The sequence below is a fragment of the Anoplopoma fimbria genome, chromosome 10 (genome assembly GCF_027596085.1).
Source record: "Anoplopoma fimbria isolate UVic2021 breed Golden Eagle Sablefish chromosome 10, Afim_UVic_2022, whole genome shotgun sequence".
NCBI classification, from domain to species: Eukaryota; Metazoa; Chordata; class Actinopteri; order Perciformes; family Anoplopomatidae; genus Anoplopoma; species Anoplopoma fimbria.
Genome location: NC_072458.1, coordinates 23,879,567 through 23,900,893, shown reverse-complemented (window position 1 = coordinate 23,900,893; position 21,327 = coordinate 23,879,567). Strand labels below are relative to the sequence as shown.

The 21,327-nt window shown below is 40.8% G+C and overlaps 1 protein-coding gene across 1 annotated transcript in view; it reads left to right on the top strand.

The window, feature by feature from the left end:
- Positions 1-21,327, top strand: part of LOC129097743 (semaphorin-6D-like) — a 34,178-nt gene that overhangs the window by 2,569 nt on the left and 10,282 nt on the right. The window contains exons 4-5 of the mRNA XM_054606643.1: positions 11,369-11,427; positions 11,618-11,671. Of these exons, the coding sequence (XP_054462618.1) occupies positions 11,369-11,427; positions 11,618-11,671 (113 nt within the window). The remainder of the gene's footprint in view (positions 1-11,368; positions 11,428-11,617; positions 11,672-21,327) is intronic.

Sequence of the window (21,327 nt, the reverse complement as noted above, 5' to 3'; positions counted from 1 at the left end):
ATTTTATGACGTCATCCCCCCCCAAAAAAACATTATTTTATTTTAATTAAATCAACTTTAAATTATTCCAAACTTTCTAGTTGATGTTGGTCGTCGTAAAAGTGATGGCGTTTTGTATTAATTTAGTATTATTATGGGTCTATAAATGTTGTTTATGGCGCTGTTAGATTGCTGCTTAACGTTAACGCAGGTTCGGCCTCCATTTGTGTTATGTGGGGAAGCAAACTGATTTTTGACCTCAGTGAAAATGTTTTTGAAAGGCTAAACGCCAACAAATTGGAGATTGGAGGCAGGAAATTTCGTTAGATAAAAACATTTTGACTTTTGGGGTTATTGGAAATGTTTCGATCACACAAGTCTGAAACAAATACTACAGTCACCACTGGAATCTAATCCTACAAGTAGTCTAATAATAATATCAGTGTAGTCGGGTCTTTATCTGCAACAGTGCAGAAAAAATGCAACAAGCAGCTCAGAATTCAAATGTTTGATTCCGGATTTGAATGTCATTTTTATGAACGAAGCTTTGAACTATTCCGTTCGGCTCTAAAACAAGGAATCAAAGCTCTACTTTGCCATCTCGGGTTCTCCTGATTGTTGAGTCAATAAACCTCATAAAGGAAATATGTCACGTTGTCCCTCGCTGCTCTATAAATAATGGTGTGGACTCTCAACATTAAGCAAACAGGAAGTGTCCTGATGTTTAGGTGCTGGAGCTTTCACATCATCTGAGGAAACGAGTTCCCTCAGGAGACGCTCAGCTGAGCAACCGTCTCAGAGGTCAGACGGCCAGCGGTTTGTGCTCGGCTGGTTCTCGACGTGATCGGATGGACGTGTGGCTGTCGACCTGCAGGAGTTCACAACTGATGATATTTACAGACGAGGAGGCAGCGAACGCACCGCAGCTCTCACAGGATTAAAACAACTCCTCCCCCGAGAGACGAATATGGAAATAATATCACTTCGATTTGTGTGGGGGGGTGGATAACTGGCGGTTTGTCCGCAGATCGATGGTCATGAAGTGTTGTGGAGTGGGCGCCAGCTACCTGACACTTTGGAGGTATTGATTGGAGGTTGGCGCGAGGGAACACATTTGATTTCACAAGCTACTTGCTGCTGCAGAGTGTGTGTGTGTGTGTGTGTGTGTGTGTGTGTGTGAGTGTGTGTGTGTGTGTGTGTGTGTGTGTGTGTGTGTGTGTGTGTGTGTGTGTGTGTGTGTGTGTGTGTGTGTGTGTGTGTGTGTGTGCACTGCTAAAATCTCATCTTGTCTCGGCATATTGATGGACTGGAGCTCAGGAACACGGGGGATTTCATCTACCGGCTCTCGTGTCTTGAATTCAGAGTCGGACTAAAAGCGTTTGGGGAGTTTTTAAAGAAGCAGCTGAAGAAGTCTCTCTGCAGGCTTTTGGCTCATTAACTACAAACACACTTTAAATTAGCGAAGGCCTTTTCCCCCCAAATGCTCCATATTTACATGCAACGTGAGCGGTGTAACGTTACATATTTAATGCAACAGGGAAAACAAAAGAAATGCATTATAAATAATAGTATTTTCCTCCATGATTCGGATCCCTGCTGCTGCACAAATCACTGATTGTATTTAATGACTTGATCTCTCTTCACTAACAACAATGACCTTATTTGTAGCGTCGTTGTTGCTATAGCAACAGACTACAGTCTAATAATCTCTGATACTTCCTCCTTTAGTTCTATTGTGCACTTCTTTATAAACATGCTGACTCATCGTAGAGCTGCACAGGTAATCCAATAATAATGCCAATTCATTATTTTTAGTTGGAGTTTGTTGGTGGGAATCTGCTGAAGGGGATTTGGATTTGGTCATGTTAGCGATGCACAAAAGTTACTTCTCATTTTATTTGCATTTTTAGCAACACGTGTCAATTTCTGAAATGCTGAATGTCAGAGGAAGTGTCTACATGAAACCCCCACATGGGACACGGCGTGACCTAACCCATAGAAGTACTGGTGTTTTCTAAACGGAGCTCGTCTCTGCTATTCAAGACTTCCATCAAATGTGAACGCAATCAACGTCAAACTCAAATATCCCAGCAGGCAGACATAATCCGTCTGTAGACAGATGACAGATCTTTCTATTCTCCCGTCTGCTCCCAACGTCTCTTCACATCGATCGACAGCTCGCAGAGCCTCGGGGGGGGGGTCTTATGTCTTTCTGTTAAAACGTACCGGGTTGGTCGAAAGAGTTCAGACTAGTCCTAGTGCTCATAGAGATTTATTTCTTCATGTAAAGAAGAACTCCTCAGACTGTAAGAAGAGATTGTTAACTGATGCTGTGGAAGAGAGTTCTCCACCCTATGATGACAGTCTTTACTGGGATTACTGGGAGTTCAGTGTGGCCGGAAGGAGGTGGAGAAACTGAGAAAAAACAGCATGCCTGTTTGCGTCTTACCCTGCTTTATGGTCTGTTTGACTCTAAATGGAGCATCATTTACTAAATGAACATCATGCTGTATTGAAGAAGACTTGAAACTAGAGATTGAGACCATAAACTCATGTTTACAATGTTTACTGAGGGAATAAATCAAGAGAGAAGTAGAGTCATTTTCTCATAGACTTCTATACAACCAGAGGAGTCGCCCCCTGGTGGACAGGAGAGAATGTAGCTTGAAGACATGAAGCTTTGACTTGAGCTCACAGTGCAAAAAGTTTGGACACCACATCAAATGCTGATCTCAGTATTTCTAAAAAAACCTTCGTCCTCTTGCTTTCCTACAAATGGAGAGTTTGAGTGAGTTCTGGTAAAATGAGAGGAACAGTTGTGTTCTGGTCCGTTTCATTTACAGACGTCTCTGTTCAGCTGTTAAAAAGGGAAGCAGGTCGACAGTCTGTTTTCTCCAGACTTCAGAATCAATGAAACAGGAAACAGTCGGTTTCCACAGCGACTGTAACGCTAAAAAAACACACAACCGGCAGTTTTTAACAGAAACCACACCAGCGTGCAGCCGGAGCAGAGAGGAGAAACTACAGAGGGATTGAAACGGACAGGACGAGTCGGAGGAGACCAGGACGGGAAAAACGGAGAGAGAGGGAGGTGAAGACGTGATGCAAGAGGTGGAAAGGGAAGAAGAAGAGAGACGGAGAATTACAACAAAAAGAGAGCTCACAGAGAGATATCTGTGGCAGAGCAGTAGAACCAGGAGGAAGTCAGGAGGATGAAAAGCGAGCGGTTTGGATGCTGCTCAGGTGATTTATACTTTCATTTACTCTCAGTCTCTTCTGGCTCCGACTTCAAGCTTCAGTGGATTCACCGACTTTAACAGCTGGAAGATTTATCGCTTTATTGTCTTCGTGCTCTTCTCTCTCTTTTGATTCTCAAAATGTCCGCCACAAAACGCAGTTATTTACCAGTAATCACCCATCACAAATACGTTTTTAGAGGAAGACGTCGAAGGACTTTGACAGCAGAGACGAGGGTTCACGGGGTCAGAAACAGACGTTTGTGTCGTAACTCATAAATATATGTGGTATATTTATTATTAATTAAGAATAACTAAAAGAGCACCTGGCGGGAGTCCAAGTCCAACAAACACGGATCCTTGACCCAGCAGACCGCTGTTCGATCCCCGCGTGAAACAAGATTTGTCATGTAACTTCTGTAGTTATTTTATATGTCTGAACCTAACTAAGTAGTTTAGTTGTCTGAACCTAACTAAGTAGTTTAGTTGTCTGAACCTAACTAAGTAGTTTAGTTGTCTTAACCTAACTAAGTAGTTTAGTTGTCTAAACCTAACATAGTAGTTTCCTATGTTTATTTTGAAAATAAGACACGTGTTGCTGGACTCTTTTTTTAGGAGGTCACATGACCGTTACATGAGGAAACATTGGCAGGTTTGGAAACCACCAGCAGTGCATCAATGTTTTATTGTTTTGTTGCAGACTTCGCTGAAGCGGTTTAAATCATTCTGAACTCCATTCTCCATCACGACAAAAGCAAAAACGTCAAATTACTAAAAAGAAAATGTCTCTTATCAAAACACATTCAGCTGAATAAGAACAACGATGATGATGATGATGATGATGATGATGTAACAGTGGCGATGGAGCGATCGTGTGAGGAAGAGACGAGAACAGAAAAGAGGTTAAAGAGTAATAATGGTGGACGGAGAGTATTTCTATCTGAGAGCATCATCAGAGAGAAGAAGAAGATCCTGGATCAGCGTTTTCTCTGTTTCCAGTCCGTTAACCTGTCACACTGAGCCACTAAACATCAGCCGACATCATTGCCTTTAATAACCATCATAATAATCTTCATAATCTCTGAGGCTGATGGGAGAGCAGTCGTAGCTCGGCGGAGAAGAGGGGCAAAGTTTGACCAAAGTTCGGTGATTACGCTCGATTAGTGTCAGTGAAGATCACATCACGACCGTCCTAGCGGAGCCTGGTCCTGGATCTGATCTGCTGCTGTTAACATCACAACCTCAGACACAACACAGTCCACCAGACTCTGTAGTCTGGATTCAGTTATTAATTACATATTGTTTGACTCTTATTCAGCAGATTATTTAACAGGTTTAGAACCAGAAACCAGAACCAGAGGGTCTTCAGTCTCTAGAAACCCGTCAGACTGGTTTCTAGAGACTGAGATTTAACTCAGAGCTTCACTCAGCTGTAAATATTCTGAGCTGAAGGGAGTTTAGTTTGTCAAACTTCTGCAGAGAAGACGGAGATTTCCTCCTCCAGGGAGAGAGAGAGAGAGAGAGAGAGAGAGAGAGACAGACAGATGAGGGTGAAGGAAGGATGGGAATAGAGAGAAAACGGAAGTTTTACAGCTTATATAAAATCAGCTAAGTTCAGATAGACAGATAGAGAGACAGACAGACAGACAGAGAGACAGACAGAGAGACAGAGAGAGACAGAGAGAGAGACAGACAGACAGAGAGACAGGGAGAAATAAAGACGAGGGACAATCAGACAGGTTCCAGAGGAGATGAACACCAGATGGAGTTGGTTGTCGTGGCAGCCGTTTCCCCTGGAGACGGTGTGTGTGTGTGTGTGTGTGTGTGTGTGTGTGTGTGTGTGTGTGTGTGTGTGTGTGTGTGTGTGTGTGTGTGTGTGTGTGTGTGTGTGTGTGTGTGTGTACTGTTCAGGTTGATTGAGAGAAAGAGCAACAGCAGCACAAACACACACACTGAGGCATGTTTGTCTCAACAAAGACTTTTGTCCCTCAAATGAAGATACAATGACGGAGACATGGTGATGAAGACATGCAGGTAGAGATGCACTGTGGGTAATGTAGGCAGGAGGTGTTGATGGTATCTCTCTCTCTGGAGTAATCTGTTAGCACAGAGGTGAGATCATAATTAATCATAAGTCACAGGAAATCATATTTCACACAAACGCCAGACATCCTCGTTAAACATAAACATCATTTTCATATTTAGCATTTTAATAAATTACTTGGTGAAGTCTCCTGAGTGAATATTTTATCTGCGTGAAACACACTAGCACACACACACACACACTCACATCTTTTATTCCTCCATCATCTTCACTCATCACCAAACCTCTCACCTCCAACACTTTAATAACTCCACCACATCTCACCTGTCAGGTGTTGAACATCTGCTGCCGTCTCATTGGTCCTCGCTGGGTCGAGTTTATGACTGTTGACGGTGCAGGAATATATCGCTGCTGTTCAGGTTTAAATAACAACAGGCTAACGCTAACCTCTAGTCCTGCTGAGTGAAGTCACTGCTTCCTGTGTTAAAGCTGCATTCTCTCTGCTGTCCAGCAGGGGGCGACTCCTCTGGTTGTATAGAAGTCTATGAGAAAATGACTCTACTTCTCTCTTGATTTATTCCCTCAGTAAACATTGTAAACATGAGTTTATGGTCTCAATCTCTAGTTTCAAGTCTTCTTCAATACAGCATGATGTTCATTTAGTAAATGATGCTCCATTTAGAGTCAAACAGACCATAAAGCAGGGGATGCTTTAGGGCGGGGCTACACACTGATTGACAGGTCAACACCAGAGACGTATACGGCGTCTCTACGTCACTCCTCCTCACTCCATATATGGTCACTTCCTGTTCACTGGTCGCGAAAAACAACAACATGTCAAAGCCTGCTATCCAAGATGGCGACGGCGAACCACAAACCAAAGGGTGACGACATGATGACTACGTCAACTTCTTACATACGATCTATGGTTCCAAATTAGACGTGGATATATTATTCTTCTCCCTAGTGTGCAAAAAAAACTAAAACCAAAACCATGACCAAAAGAGCCGACACAACAAAAACTTAACCGCTGCACCACCAATGAATATTAATAAACTGTGTGTTGACTCGTTGATCTGACGGGACATGATGGCTAGTTTATGCTGAGTGTGGTGTTATACGTACAGAGTTGTTTTTAAAACTTTTGGTGCAAGTCCTGTCAAGAGTCCTGTCAAGTCTTGACTCATTTGAGACCAAGTCCAGGTCAGATGTCTAGTCATTAGATTTAAGTCAAAAGTGATAGTCTCACGTCTTTTGGGGGCAAATCAAAGTCGAATCTTATGCTATTTGAGACACCCAAAGTTATTTAATTTAACACAAGTGTCATGTTTATTCTGGAGTCATTTGATTGAAGTTTCAGGTCAATTTTGAGTCATTTATGTCTCAAGTCATTTGAGAAAAGTGCAAGTCTCAAGTCAAGTCCAAATCAGGATTTCCAAGTCTTAGTCAGGTCTTGAGTCATTTGAGACCATATCGAGATAAGGTGTCTCGTCATTGATTTCAAGTCTACATTGATAGTCTCAAGTCTTTTGGGGCAAATTAAAGTCCAGTCTCACGCTATTTGAGACAAACCAAATCAAGTCTGAAGTCACTTAATTGAAGTCTTAGGCCATTTTTCAAGTAACCAGAGACAAGTGTCATGTTTAGTCTCAAGTTATTTGATTGAAATTTCAGATAATTTTGAAGTGATTTAGGTCTCAAGACATTTGAGAAAAGTGCAAGTCTTAAGTCAAGTCTTAAGTCAAGTCTTAAGTCATTTGAGTCTTGAAGTCTTTCAAAGTATTTTTTTAGTCCAATCTGAGCTGTCCAAGTCTTAGTCAAGTCTCGAGTCAACCAGGTCCATTTTTGACACAGTCAGTCAGAGACGCAACAGTTGGCGAGTCGGTCTTCAGGTCTGTTGGTGGACTATAATTGACCTCCTTTAGACAAATTTGTTCCAGTACCTTTCGTGAGAACCAAAAGCATTGTCTCTCTTCTGCTCGGATACCAGGACCGAGTTGGGACCAGCATATTTTCAGTCCAAACTGAGCTGTCCAAGTCTGAGAAAAGTCTCAAGTCATTAGAGACGAATCCAAATCCAGTTTCAAGTCTTTTAGAGCAAGTCAAAATTCAAGTTTCAAAACTTTTAGGGCAATAAAAAAACAAAAGTCCAAAGTCTCTCAGTCTCTTCACGGTCCCCATTAACCAGAGAGCTGAGATCACACCAAATAAAGTGTTGCATCATGGGAGTGCACAGAACCTGTAAGTGTTCTCTCTTCTGACTGAAGCTTTCTGCAGTCATTTATACGTCGTAATTACATTTCACAGCCTCTGAAAGCTGTTAACACCTCTCACTGCTGAGCTCCAACGCTGAGAACATGAAAATACAATTCAGCAGCAACGCCGCCTGATAACTCGGCGCTATTTTATAACCGGCGGAGTCTATTTCCATCTCCTCCTCCGAGTCGCTTCCCAGCTAGATGAACGAGGCGTTTAGGTGCCCGAGAGGTTTCTGGATTTATAGCCGCCCGCCGGCCGCAACGACCTCCTCCCGTTTCTCTTCCTCTCACAGCTCAGCCCACGCTGATGGAAATGTAGCTCCAGAGAGACGGTGATGGAGAGAGAGAACGAGTGATAAGGGAGATAAATATTGAGTGAGGGGGCGGAGGAGTTAGCAAATAAGTGAGGTGGAGGGAAGTAAATATAGAGTGAGTGAGGAGAGGAAAGCATAATGATTTCATGATAAATCCTTCATTAAGAATGATGGAAATGTTCTTCTGCTCCTCTTCTGTTCATCTTTTATCGGATTATATGATCTGCATTTATGCGCTATATGAAGAGAGAAAGTGGAGACAGGAAAGCTGTGTGAATGTAAAATCACAAAACACATATGTGATGGTTGAACATGTGATTCATGGATGAGCTGCTCTAACAGCCTCCACTCTCCAACACATTGGAACCAAACTCTATCTCCTACAAAACTACGTCATTGTACCAATAAACTGGAAGCTCAATTATTTCTCTTCCGGATAACGGTTGCAGTTTGAAACACTTTGAAACACGTGGTTGGTTAGGTTTATGAAACAAAAATATTTGGTTATGTTTAGGTTACAAAAGTACTTAGGTAGGTTTATGCAACAAAGGTACTTGGTTAGCTACAGAGCTTGTGAGGTGATTTTGGTGACATTTTATCCTCCACAGTCAGTACAGACGTCCCGGCTGAATGATGTACACAGTCTTATGAGCGTAAACAACAATATTACTATTACTAAGTATAATCTGAATTTCATTTGTTCAGTACAATAAAGTTGAAGAAGTCAAGAGCTGTATCAGTAAACTATTTTATCCCATTCATGTGTGCAGGTAGTCAGCTGGTTGACCAGTAGAAGTGACGGTGACTCTGCTCAGTGTTTAGCTGGATGGGCGAACGTACCCAGAATGCAACTTTCAGGGGAATTAAATGGGCGCCGTCTTTGAACATGGTGTCCTCTGTTCTGTCTGTCAACACGTTAACAAACTAGTTCTGTTCTAACCTAATCTGAAAAGATAAAAGTGATTTATAAATATGGACAACAAAGTGCAAAGTGAAACCAAAACTAAGAGCTAGAAAACAGATGTTATTGAATCTATACAAAGACACCAGAAAATAAGAAAAAGTCAATAAAGTAGGAGCAGGTGAGGACTCACAGTGAAGTCATTTAGTCACTTCTTTTAAACCAGAAAAGAAGTTTGAATAAATGTTTCTTCACTCTCTCGATCACTCAGGTGCTAAATGTTTTTGCCAATACAGACGGAACGTGACAAACCGAGCTGGAGACACTTGTTCCAAATAAACGGAGACGTGGGCTGAGCGTGAGCAGACTGATGGATGCTTCTGTCTCCGAGTTCAGCACTTTGAGAAACAAAGTACCTCCAAATTCTCTGAAATGTTTGTTTGTTTTCTGAGAAAATATCCGTCCGCCTCCAGAAACATGATAACGAGAACTCCGGCTGCCTGTTGATGGTTTTGAGACTTTAAGTTGGTTTATTGGGGTGTCGCCAAATGTTTATGGCATTTACATAATGCCAATGTTGTTATGAAAATGAATAACACAAATTGAATTATTTTTCTGGATGTTCTAAATGTTGGAGCTGGGTTTGCCAACTGTGGCCCGCTGCCGGTTTTTAAATGGGGAGATGTTTTTATTTAATTATCTAGAAGAAGGCTTCAGCATATTTCTAATAAATTGTACACTATGAACATTGAACATCATATTTTAAACACGAGTGAAATCATCTCTGTCTTAACCTCTTGTTACAGGAATCCATATTTTACCATTTACCATTCCACATCTTGATATAAGAAAGATTTACAGATTTAAATCTTACATTTACATTTGCATCATACTTTTAAACTTTTAAATCAATATTTCTGCCTGTTTTAACTTGATTTATTAACAGATTTACACAGAACAACATAATATTTTAACTGTGCACTGAGGTCATGAATGTATAAGAGTTTAATATTATTGAATTAATCTTAATTTCAATAATTTGTAACATTTATCTTTTATGCATTTATTTTTTTTGTGCAGTGTCAGATGTAAAAACATGTTAACTTAGACGACAAAAATATCCCAAAACTGCTATAAAAATACAATATATTATTATACTGAGTTAAATGTTCTACCCAGCTTCAGTCCTGATCATAACTAAATATTCAGTCATTTAGAAAGTGACAGAAATAGTTAGAGAATGAAAACAGTGTTTGACTATGTCATGATTCTGTTGCTGGACTGATGGAATTAGTGTTGAGGAAATGCACTTTGTACTGAATGTTTCAAGTTAACATCAATCAATCAAGTTTTACTCATATGGCACCTTTCAAACCAATCAAATCCAATTCAAAAGTGTTTTACAAATGATTGACAAGATGAAAAGCGACTGAAGTGGAGAGAAGGTGACGAGACGGCCAAATAAAGTTAAGAAAAATTTAAAATAGATACGTAAAAACAACTCTAAATAAATTGATCATGGTAGAACAGTCAAACAGTAAAATTTGAGTGAAATAAAATATGTATAAATTCTAAAACCGTAGCATAAAAACACATAAGACACTGAAATAATTAGATGTTATAATAAGTAATTATTTAATACAAATTAAAAAAAATATAAACACTATATAAAAGCCAGAATGATTAGATGTGTTTTTAATTTCTGTTTGAAAATAATAAAATTAAGGCAATATATATATATATATATATATATATATATATATATATATATATATATATATATATATATATATATATAGGTACAGTATATGTACAGTATATATATATATATATATATATATATATATATATATATATATATATATATATATATGTGTGTGTGTGTGTGTGTGTGAAAGGCTTCCTACTTTCTGCCTCCTCTTTTGAAGTATTGAAGTATTTGTCGTATTTATATTTTTACAGAGACAGGGTTTCTATTCTACGCCTGTTTTTCTTCAGCAGGTGAGCAGTGAGAATTAAAACAAGCAGAATGGATGTCGAGCTCCGCGGCTCAGACAGCGCCGTTATTCTGCAGCCGCGTTGTGCTGTGTGGCAGTAAAACCTGATTAGTTGCCTGTTTAGAATTGATTTGAAGGTCAGATGGAAACGGCGGCGGCGGTGACAGAGGGAGAGACGGTAAACAGCGGGAACACAAACCCAGAGGCTCGCCGAGGAAAGTAAATGTCTTCATTTAGTGAAACCGCAGAGAGAAACTCAGCGCTTCACTCTCCTGCTGCTCAGACTCAGTGAGGGTTTCATGGTCGCCCTCTTGTCACTGTCTGTCTCCTGATTGGACAAGTCCACCTTCCTTTATCCCTAATTGGACGATAAAAAAAAAAAGTTGCATTTGTCTGGTTTCTCTCCTCAGTCGACCTCTGAAAGTCTGCACCCTTCAAAGTAAAGGATGAACTATGTGACATGATCTAATTAACGTCGTCTTAACTCGTTATATGGATGCACATCATCGATTAATTGCCCAGGCAACGGTAACCCACGGCAACCGACATGAGCCGAGGCAGTGTGTCTGGTTCTGTTTTTTTCCAATCGATGTTGAATTCTCTTTTGTTTGTCTAAACTCCTCCTCCGTGTCTCTGCAGGGCCGGGTTTGAACAGGATATCGAGGGCGACCACTCGTTTCACCCGGACAGCTGCCACGGTGAGATAAACCCGCCGTTACACAGCCGCCATGCTCACGATAACAATATGATATGAGGTGTAAACAGTGTAGAAGATGGTGCATTGTACAGCTGCTGCATTGATACAGGAACAAAAAGAAAATAGTTTTAAGGGGGTGAATGTTTGTGCTCCAGAATGTGACCGTGGTTGTGTTGTTTTTCTGTTTGCAGCTGATGTGTTGGCGACGACACGGAACCAGGAGTCTGCAGCCGACTCCGCCTACGGTAAGAAACTCTTCTTAATGCTGGTTTTAATCAGGCAGCAACCTCCAGTTCTCAAAGTGAAGTCACTGCTTCATGTCTTAAAGCTGCATTCTCTCTCCTGTCCACCAGGGGGCGACTCCTCTGGTTGTATAGAAGTCTATGAGAAAATGACTCTACTTCTCTCTTGATTTATTCCCTCAGTAAACATTGTAAACATGAGTTTATGGTCTCAATCTCTAGTTTCAAGTCTTCTTCAATACAGCATGATGTTCATTTAGTAAATGATGCTCCATTTAGAGTCAAACAGACCATAAAGCAGGGGATGCTTTAGGGCGGGGCTACACACTGATTGACAGGTCTCTATCTCCGTGTTTTAGTCTTCCAGCTTTAACCCTTTCAAGGTGTGTTTTCATTTCATCAAAGTTAATTGTTACAGTTTTGGTCGCCTACAAATGTCAGCGTGGAGTTGAACTTAACTCCACCCTCCCCTGTAGCTTCCAGTTGCAAAAATGGCGACGGCCAAAATGCTAATTTAAAGGCTTCAAAACCGCAGTTCACAAACCAGTGGGTGACGTCACGGAGACTACGTCCACTTCTTTCATACAGTCTTTGATTTAATTCAGGTTCAGCAGCAGAGTCACTGGAAAGAGACAGACAGAGATGTATGTGTACAGGTGGATGTTTAACACCGTCAGAGCGTGGTGGAGGTGACAGGTGGGGTTTTACTCTTCTCCATGAAGTCTCACTTGTGGAAGTCCACATCCAGCAGGTACACAGCAACTTAAGGAATCATTTAGAGTCTTTGTGTTTGAGTCACCTGATCAATGTGAGACCAGTATCCGCTCTCTTTTTGCTCCGTTTTTGGTCTCCACCACCTCCTGAGGGAAATGTCAAAACAATATGATAAAAAATGACCAAACCATAGCTTTAAGTAAAGGCTTTAAACACTCTGATAAGTGACAGATGGGAGGGATTTATAAAATTAGAAAGGTCCCAGAAGACACAAATGAAATGAAAGTGAGGAGAAGACCTGGGGGGTTTTAAGAAAGACCACCTCCGCTAATGAGCTCAAACTCAACTGGAAGATATTCCCTTGTTACGGCTTCATTCGCTCGCATTGTCGTCCAGTAGCTGGTCGGTTTGACCTCATTAACCTCCAGCTGATCAAAGCGCCGCCTCGCTCTGTATTCACGGCTGCTTCTACCTGACTGTCAGCCGTGCTGCTGGTACACCGGCCGAGGTGAAGGGATCGTCATTCACGCCGCGACGGCCGACCCATGTGGTGAATCTCATTACGGCTCTTTAAGCTGCATCACTGTGATTAAAGCTACGGGGGGGGGAACAAACACAGATCTCTGATTGGTGGTGTACTTGAGCGTGAGTTTGTCTGCTAGGAACACTTGAGTTGATGTAACACGTCAGCAAAACTCTGAGAAACCTTAAGAGGATTAAAACACAAACTGAGTGATTTAAATGAGTTGTTCTTTTCCCCACAAACACTAATCCGGTCTGTTATCGGCTCTGAGCCTCCGTTTTCACCTTGTCATGTTTGGATCGTTTTGCGTCATTCCTGTCGCTGACGTATTGCTTTTTTTTTTTTTTTTTTTCTAGCCGAGCAGCTCTGATGCTATCGGAGAGCTGCAGCTTCTAAACTAAATACCACGTTTTCTTTTTTGTTGGGTGGTAAAGAGCAGCCGAGTCCTCGGAGCTTAGAGGGCGGCTCGCTTTGTATTCTGCCACCTCAGTTAATTGCATTCACCTGGAATCTAAATGAGGTCCTGTTAGACGAGTGGAATGAGAAGTACCCGTTAAAACAGACAAGACAGGAGCTGCTGTCCACAAAGGAGCCCAGTACATCTGAGTTCATATGGTTTTACTATCTGCTACAAGTTTTAGAAGGAAAAGTCAAACTCATTCAGTTCATTTTTTCAAGCGTTTATTGTATTTATGTTAACTTATCGGACGTCCAACTTGAGTATTTATGATGCAGACTTTTTATTCACTTAATATCGTTATACTAGATACGTTACAAGAAATACCAACCATCATAAATGGATAAACAGATCTGGGTCTGTCCACGGTGGACTGGTCTCTGCTGGTCTCTGAGCTGAAGGAGTTTCTGGTGAACCTTCATGATTTCATCTGGTTTCTCCAGAATCCGACCCGGTGGCTCCGATGACGAGCTTTAAGAATAACTTTATAGAAACAGACGATCTTCTCTCTGATGGTCTGTTTACTGATGGAGGTCTATAGAGGACCAGGACTAAACTGAGACTGGTTCAGGACCAGATCAAAGTTCCTCACAGTCACTTTAAAGGTTAAAATACGGCAGCAGGTATTGTGTAATTCCAGTGAAAGCTAAAGTTAGCATGCTAACATTTAGACTTGTGGTATATTTAATTCAGAGTTTTTTTGCCGCCATTATCTTGAAATCTTAACGGCCTTTTAGGAAACACTGATGTGCAACATCTGGAATCAGCTGCAAAGAGCCAGTAAAGCGACGCTGATTCCTCTTTAATGTTGTTCAGAATGAATTTGTCAGAATTGACACAGTTTCGGTTGCACCCAGAGGACAAACGGAGCTCGGGTGTATTTTATGTTTAACTGCTTCACCTCCACTTTGCCTCCTTAATGGCTGAACACAGCAGCAGGATGCAGAGGAAGAGAAGAGCCTGCAGTCACTCACATGCCGGGTTATAAAACAATGATTTGAACGCACCACGCTGTGCAGCGATTAGCCCCGACCGACTGACGTGATTACCGGCACAGCGGTGGAGAGGCGGTGGAGAACCCACGTTCATCTCTAACTGTGTGCTGATTAGCCGTGTCGTTTAAGTTCTTTAGATTTTTATTGACGCCTGCGGGGATTATTAGCACCGCCTCCACACACACACATCGCCACGCTCGTTGTTCACACCTCCACGCTGAACATGTGGCGGTTAAACAGAAACCACTTCCTCCACACCGCCGCCAACGTAGCGTGAAGGGCTCCGAACACGACGGATGGGTTTTCCGTGCTCGTATCTATTCGCCGTGTTCCGCCAGAGTGGCTGCCGTTACCGTAACGACATCACTTGGCGGGAGAACTGTTCCCCGTAACGACGTTTTCACTGCAAATTGGTTATTGAAGGCCCCCCCCACTCCTGCTCTGAATGGCCGTTATGCTGCCGGCGTGTCATTACAGAGCCGTTCTATCAGAGATTGGACGTCGTGCAGAATGTAAATGATGATGGTTCCTGGTTGACGTGAACGCCGTCTGCCTGCGACCTTTACATTAGTTACTGTAATGTTGGTGATCCAGGAAATGAGGTTTGTCCTGTCGGCGAGCTCACGAGTGTCAACATTTAAAACAGATGTCAAGTGTCGGATTAACGTGACAAAGAAGAAAAAACATGAAAGACAGACGTAAAGACAGATATACAGACAATAACATCAAGCAGTAACAATGACGAAGGGAATGAAATGATAAGCGTGGTGGCTTTCACTGCAAGAGGGTCCCGGGTTCGAATCCCGAGCTAGACGGGCCTTCTGTGTGGAATGTGTAATAGTAATAAATACAAATATAACAGCAATAACCTATTAAAAATAACAATATATCTATACGTTATCATTCAATAGTCATATGATAATAATAATAATAATAATAATGATTAATAATAATAATAATGACATAAGAATAGTTATGATAGCTTTGATAGAGCAATTAGGTGTGAGATTAAAGCAAATCCTTCTATTGGAAGAGTTTCAGTGATATTAAACCTCACTACATGTTCATTAAAGGTCATATAATGTAAAAGAAAGTAAACGTTTTATAGCACATTTCAGCCGCAACGGAAGTAGAAAGATATTATAAAAAGTTTTGTAAATACAATTAAAAACGGTCATATGAGAACCAACATTAAACAAGTCTAGAATAAGTAAAAGATATTTGGAAAGTGTCAACTGTTCTGGGATGAAGATTTACAGTGTTTTTCTGTAAAAAGAGAGGTGGAAAACAATGTCAAAGCATGAATATCACCAAATGAAGAAGTGTAACTCGTCTCATGCATGAAGGATTTGTCCACATCCGTCCCTCCTTTCTGCTTCCTGGAGCGAGACGACTGCCTTCAATGACATGAGAGTGGAGACTCTGACATTTACAGGATACTTAACGGCTCAAACGCTGTTTTAATTGAAGCGTGAAGCGTCTTATCGCTCCACAGCAACAGTCGCGTGACATTCCAAAGAAACGTCTTCCCCGTTTCCAATCCGACGCGTCCTCCTCCAAACATCATGGACGTCCCTCAGAGATGAAACCTTTATCTCGTGGGTTTGAAGCCAGCTGGAACTGAAAACAACCAGAATTAACCCTCACGTCCTGGAAATTATGTTTATATTCAATATGTGCCAATATGTGTTGAAGGTTAATGTAATGCTGACAGGATTATGTTTACTATTAACATAACGAGGAAATGTTGATTATTATATCTGTCAAGGCGCAAAAATTGTTCGCAGTTCAACATATTCAATTAGTGTTTCTGCAAATGATCTGATCTAACACTTAGTGAATGCTAAACTCACAGAAGTGTTAAACTGTTTTATGTTTTATGTTCAATGCACAGGTACATTTTTTGATTTTGGTTTATCTTTCTTCTATAACACGTTTTCTTTTAGATTAGTGGAAAGAAAACATTTATTTTACTTTTTTGTCTATTTGCGTCTGTAGATTTCTCCTAAATTTACCAAACGTTACCATTACATAACGCCTCATTTGCATATTTAAACATAATATTTCACAAAACTTGTAATACAAAGAAAAATACTCTTAATGTCAGTAATCACCTGGTGAAGTTTCATGTTGATATCTATTAGTTATTTTTTTACCCTATTCACCTGTAGAGTCTTCAACATGTATGTAATTTAACTAAACATTTCTTTAAAGGACGTTTTCTCTAAATGAGTTTTTTCTCAGACTCTGATCCATAAATCTCCACTTCAGTAGCTCTTACATACACCAAACTTTACAGCTTCATTCCTCTCTATATTCTGAAGGTTAACACAGAGGGGTTTGTTCAGATATCATTCATAGTCTGATTTATACAATATTTCTTAATAAAAACATTGGTGATTTTCTCTTTATTTCACTCTAATATGTTGATTAGATGAAACAAAAATGTCTTTTTGCAATGTTCATATTTCTACTCTGGAAATGTATGAGAATTAGCACATATTTAATTAGATAATGCCTCATTTGTATATTTAAACATAACTTGTAATACAAAAAAATCTCATATTGTCAGTAATCAACTGGTGAAGTTTCATGTTGATATCTGTTAGTTATGTTTTATACCCTAATCACCTGGAGTGTTTTCACTTAAAGCAAATAAAACCAAAATCATTCTTTGACTTTAACTAAAAGAGCAGCTCGATACATGAATAAAAACACGTCATGTCTTTACAGAATCCGGACAAAGATTAATGTTCGTCCCCACAAAATAATCAAGAAAACAATTTATAGTATTATTTTAATGTAATTTCCAGGAGAAAGAGTTGATATCATTTTCTTTTGTTTTTGTTTTAGATTGAGCATTTATTATGCTGAATTATTATCGGATTCAACACCTTCCATCTTTCCTGAAGCTCAAAGCAGCGTGGGAAGATGTGTTACACACACACACACACATACACACACACACACACACCCACACACACACACACACACACACACACACACACACACACACACACACACACACACACACACACACACACACACACACAAACTGCCTCCGAGGTGACATTTCTGCTCCATCATCTACTCCGCATCTCAAGGTCTCAGACATGCTGGGGAGAAATGCAGCTTTTCAGTGTGTGTGTGTGTGTGTGTGTGTGTGTGTGTGTGTGTGTGTGTGTGTGTGTGTGTGTGTGTGTGTGTGTGTGTGTGTGTGTGTGTGTGTGTGTGTGTGTGTGTGGAGGAGGTGAGGACGTCTCCATTAGATCCTCTTCTCTGCTGGAGTTGTATTTATATAAAACCAGGAGGTGACAGGTCAGTCCTAAAGAGACGCATCCTAAAATGCCACATATCCATTTTACAAAACGCTCCTCTCGTTAAGTGCAGCTGAATATCAAACCTCAACACCTTTTGATGTTTTAGTTTCCCAAACCACCAAGAAATGACTAATGTTATACTCGATATATAGACAAGAGACTTGTGCAGGTGTTTATTTTGAAGCACTTTTTACCTCTTTGAAGCAAAGCACAAGCTATAAATCCAGTATTCTCTCTCTTTTAGCTCTGTTTTTGGTCTCCACCACTTCCGCAGAAGAATATTTGTCCCTTTAGCTGCTAAATGCTCCACTTTGTTCACCAGCTAGTCTTTAATTCTGTCTTCTGTTTGCTGATCAGGAAATAATGCTGCAAAACAAAATGGCTAAAAGAGGCTAAAGAGATGCAGATGTAATATATATTTTTTCCTAGTAATTTATATTATTATAATATTGCTATACCAGAAAATGTTATGCGATATAAAGGCTTCATTTACCCAAAAGAGAAGGTGAACACTAAAGTGATACACATGACGGTTTTTATGCAATAATTATATATATATATATATACAAAATCACTGATGAGTTTTAGTTTTTTTGGATGTGTTGAGTGTTTGGTCTCAGAAATTAATCTACAGCCTCATTATAATTAACAGAAACAGAATTACACGATAAAACAAACAAGAGTCTTTCTTTAACGCCACCAGTCTTTATCTCCGTGGTAGAAATCCACAAGCTCACTTTCAGCTCTCCACTCTGCATAAGAGACGGTCTCCTAATTACCGAGTGTGTGTGTGTGTGTGTGTGTGTGTGTGTGTGTGTGTGTGTGTGTGTGTGTGTGTGTGTGTGTGTGTGTGTGTGTGTGTGTGTGTGTGTGATGGAGAGACAAAGAGTGTGATTAAACCCTACCAGTGTTTCTGATGTGCTTCCACACACGACCACAAAAACAAAGTGTGTGTGTGTGTGTGTGTAGCAAGTAAAAGTGTGTGTGACCAATTGCTTGGCGAGAGATTTTATGAGTGGTACATGAGTGTGTCTTTGCGTGTTATTGTTTGTGTGTGTGTGTGTGTGTGTTCATCACTGAGCAGGCAAAAGAGCCATCATGGTGTGTTTAAGTGTTTTTTAATGAGCTGGAGCTCTTACAAGTGGACTGAGTGTGTTGTGGCTCATGCTGAACAGGCGGGAGGGGGGGAGGAGGATGGGGGGGGGGGGGGACGCAGCCAAAAGCAGTTGTGTTGACACTAATTATCTTCATCTCCTCCCGGCGTCGAGCAAAATGAGGCTCAGAATAAAAGCAGCTTCTCTGCATGAATATGAGAGTCAGTAGTTTACAAGTTCTACCAGTAAGGTACATGTTCTACCAGTAGGATACAAGTTCTACCAGTAAGGTACAAGTTCTACCAGTAAGATACAAGTTCTACCAGTAGTTTAGAATACCAAGGATACAAGTTCTACCAGTACAAGTTCTACCAGTAGTTTACAAGTTCTACCAGTAAGGTACATGTTCTACCAGTAGTTTACAAGTTCTACCAGTAAGGTACAAGTTCTACCAGTAGGATACAAGTTCTACAGGCTGAAAACTCACCTCTTCAAGAAGTAGGATACAGTAGTTGCTGCACTTAAGTTCTACCAGTATCCAGTAGTAGTTTGTTGCAGGATACAAGTTCTACCAGTAGGATACAAGTTCTACCAGTAGTTTACAAGTTCTACCAGTAAGATACAAGTTCTACCAGTAGGATACAAGTTCTACCAGTAAGGATACAAGTTCTACCAGTAGGATACAAGTTCTACCAGTAAGATACAAGTTCTACCAGTAGGATACAAGTTCTACCAGTAGGATACAAGTTCTACCAGTAGGATACAAGTTCTACCAAGTTCTACCAGTAAGATACAAGTTCTACCAGTAGGATACAAGTTCTACCAGTAAGATACAAGTTCTACCAGTAGGATACAAGTTCTACCAGTAAGATACAAGTTCTACCAGTAAGATACAAGTTCTACCAGTAGGATACAAGTTCTACCAGTAGGATACAAATTCTACCAGTAGTTTAGAAGTTCTACCAGTAAGATACAAGTTCTACCAGTAAGATACAAGTTCTACCAGTAAGATACAAGTTCTACCAGTAGATACAAGTTCTACCAGTAAGATACAAGTTCTACCAGTAAGATACAAGTTCTACCAGTAGTATAAAACTTCACATCTTTTTTTATTATTCTTTCTTCCAATGTGTACAAGTACCTGCAGCCAATCAGAATGAAGTATTCCCTCAGCCTATTGTATCACAGTGTAGTAATTAAAGACACAATCAGCAGGTCACTTCCATGTTGGTCAATTATGGAATGATTACTGCGTTTCCTGGTAAATGCTACGCTGCTAACGAACTGATGAGACACGTCGCCTACACACACACACACACACACACACACACACACACACACACACACACACACACACACACACACACACACACACACACACACACACACACACACACACACACACACACACACACCTCCAGCTGATTTCATGAGACCTGCCTGATTGTGAACATTTACTTTGCTGTCTCCTTGCTGACCTTCCCTCATCAGTCTTGATTTACTCAGCCAATCAAGAGTGGGTGTTGCCTGTGGCTAACACACGCACACACTCACACACACACACACACACACACACACACACACACACACACACACACACACACACACACACACACACACACACACACACACACACACACACAGCGAGAAGCCCACATTGATTGACCCGGTCGATAAAAACACAATATGGAGCTCAGTGGGAATCAATCAACAGCAAGGAAGCACACAGTCGGAGGTGTGTCACCCTATCAGCTACCTTTGTGTGTGTGTGTGTGTGTGTGTGTGTGTGTGTGTGTGTGTGTGTGTGTGTGAGTGAGAGAGAGAGAGAGAGAAGATGGCTACCTGTGTATGAATTTGGTCCGATGCTGAAATAATTGAACACTCTTCTTGTTAAGATTGAAACTTGTCAGAAACACAAACACAACACACACACACACACACACACACACACACACACACACACACACACACACACACACACACACACACACACACACACACACACACACATATTTAGGAACGGCTGGTCTTGATCCAGACTCTTCAGAAACCAGGACAAAGAGAAAGATGAGTTCTACCAGTAGTTAACAAGTTCTACCAGTAGGATACAAGTTCTACCGGTAGTTAACAAGTTCTACCAGTATCGTATAAGTTCTCGCAGTAGTGTGTGTTAAAGTTGTGATTTTTCAGTCAGAATGATTATAACATGAATACTGTATTAAAAGTACGTAGCTAAGAATCTAATTTGCATACAACAGACCGTATTACTGGACCCACTGGAGGGAAGGGAGTCACAGGAGAACCAGGACTGAGCGGGGCAGACTGTCAGACCCTGCTGCAGTAAAATGAGAGGTTTTCTAAAGGGACTCTGGTGCTCTGAAACACTACCACTTTAGTCCACAGGGGGCGCCAGAATCAACACTAAATGAAAGTTCCTCCTAGTAACTTTAAGTACTTTAGTAAATGTACTTGGTAACTTTTTTTACCATCACACTGAGAGATTTAAGGGCCGTAGTAATCGGCAAAGATGGTTTGGAGCAATAAGCACAAACTTTA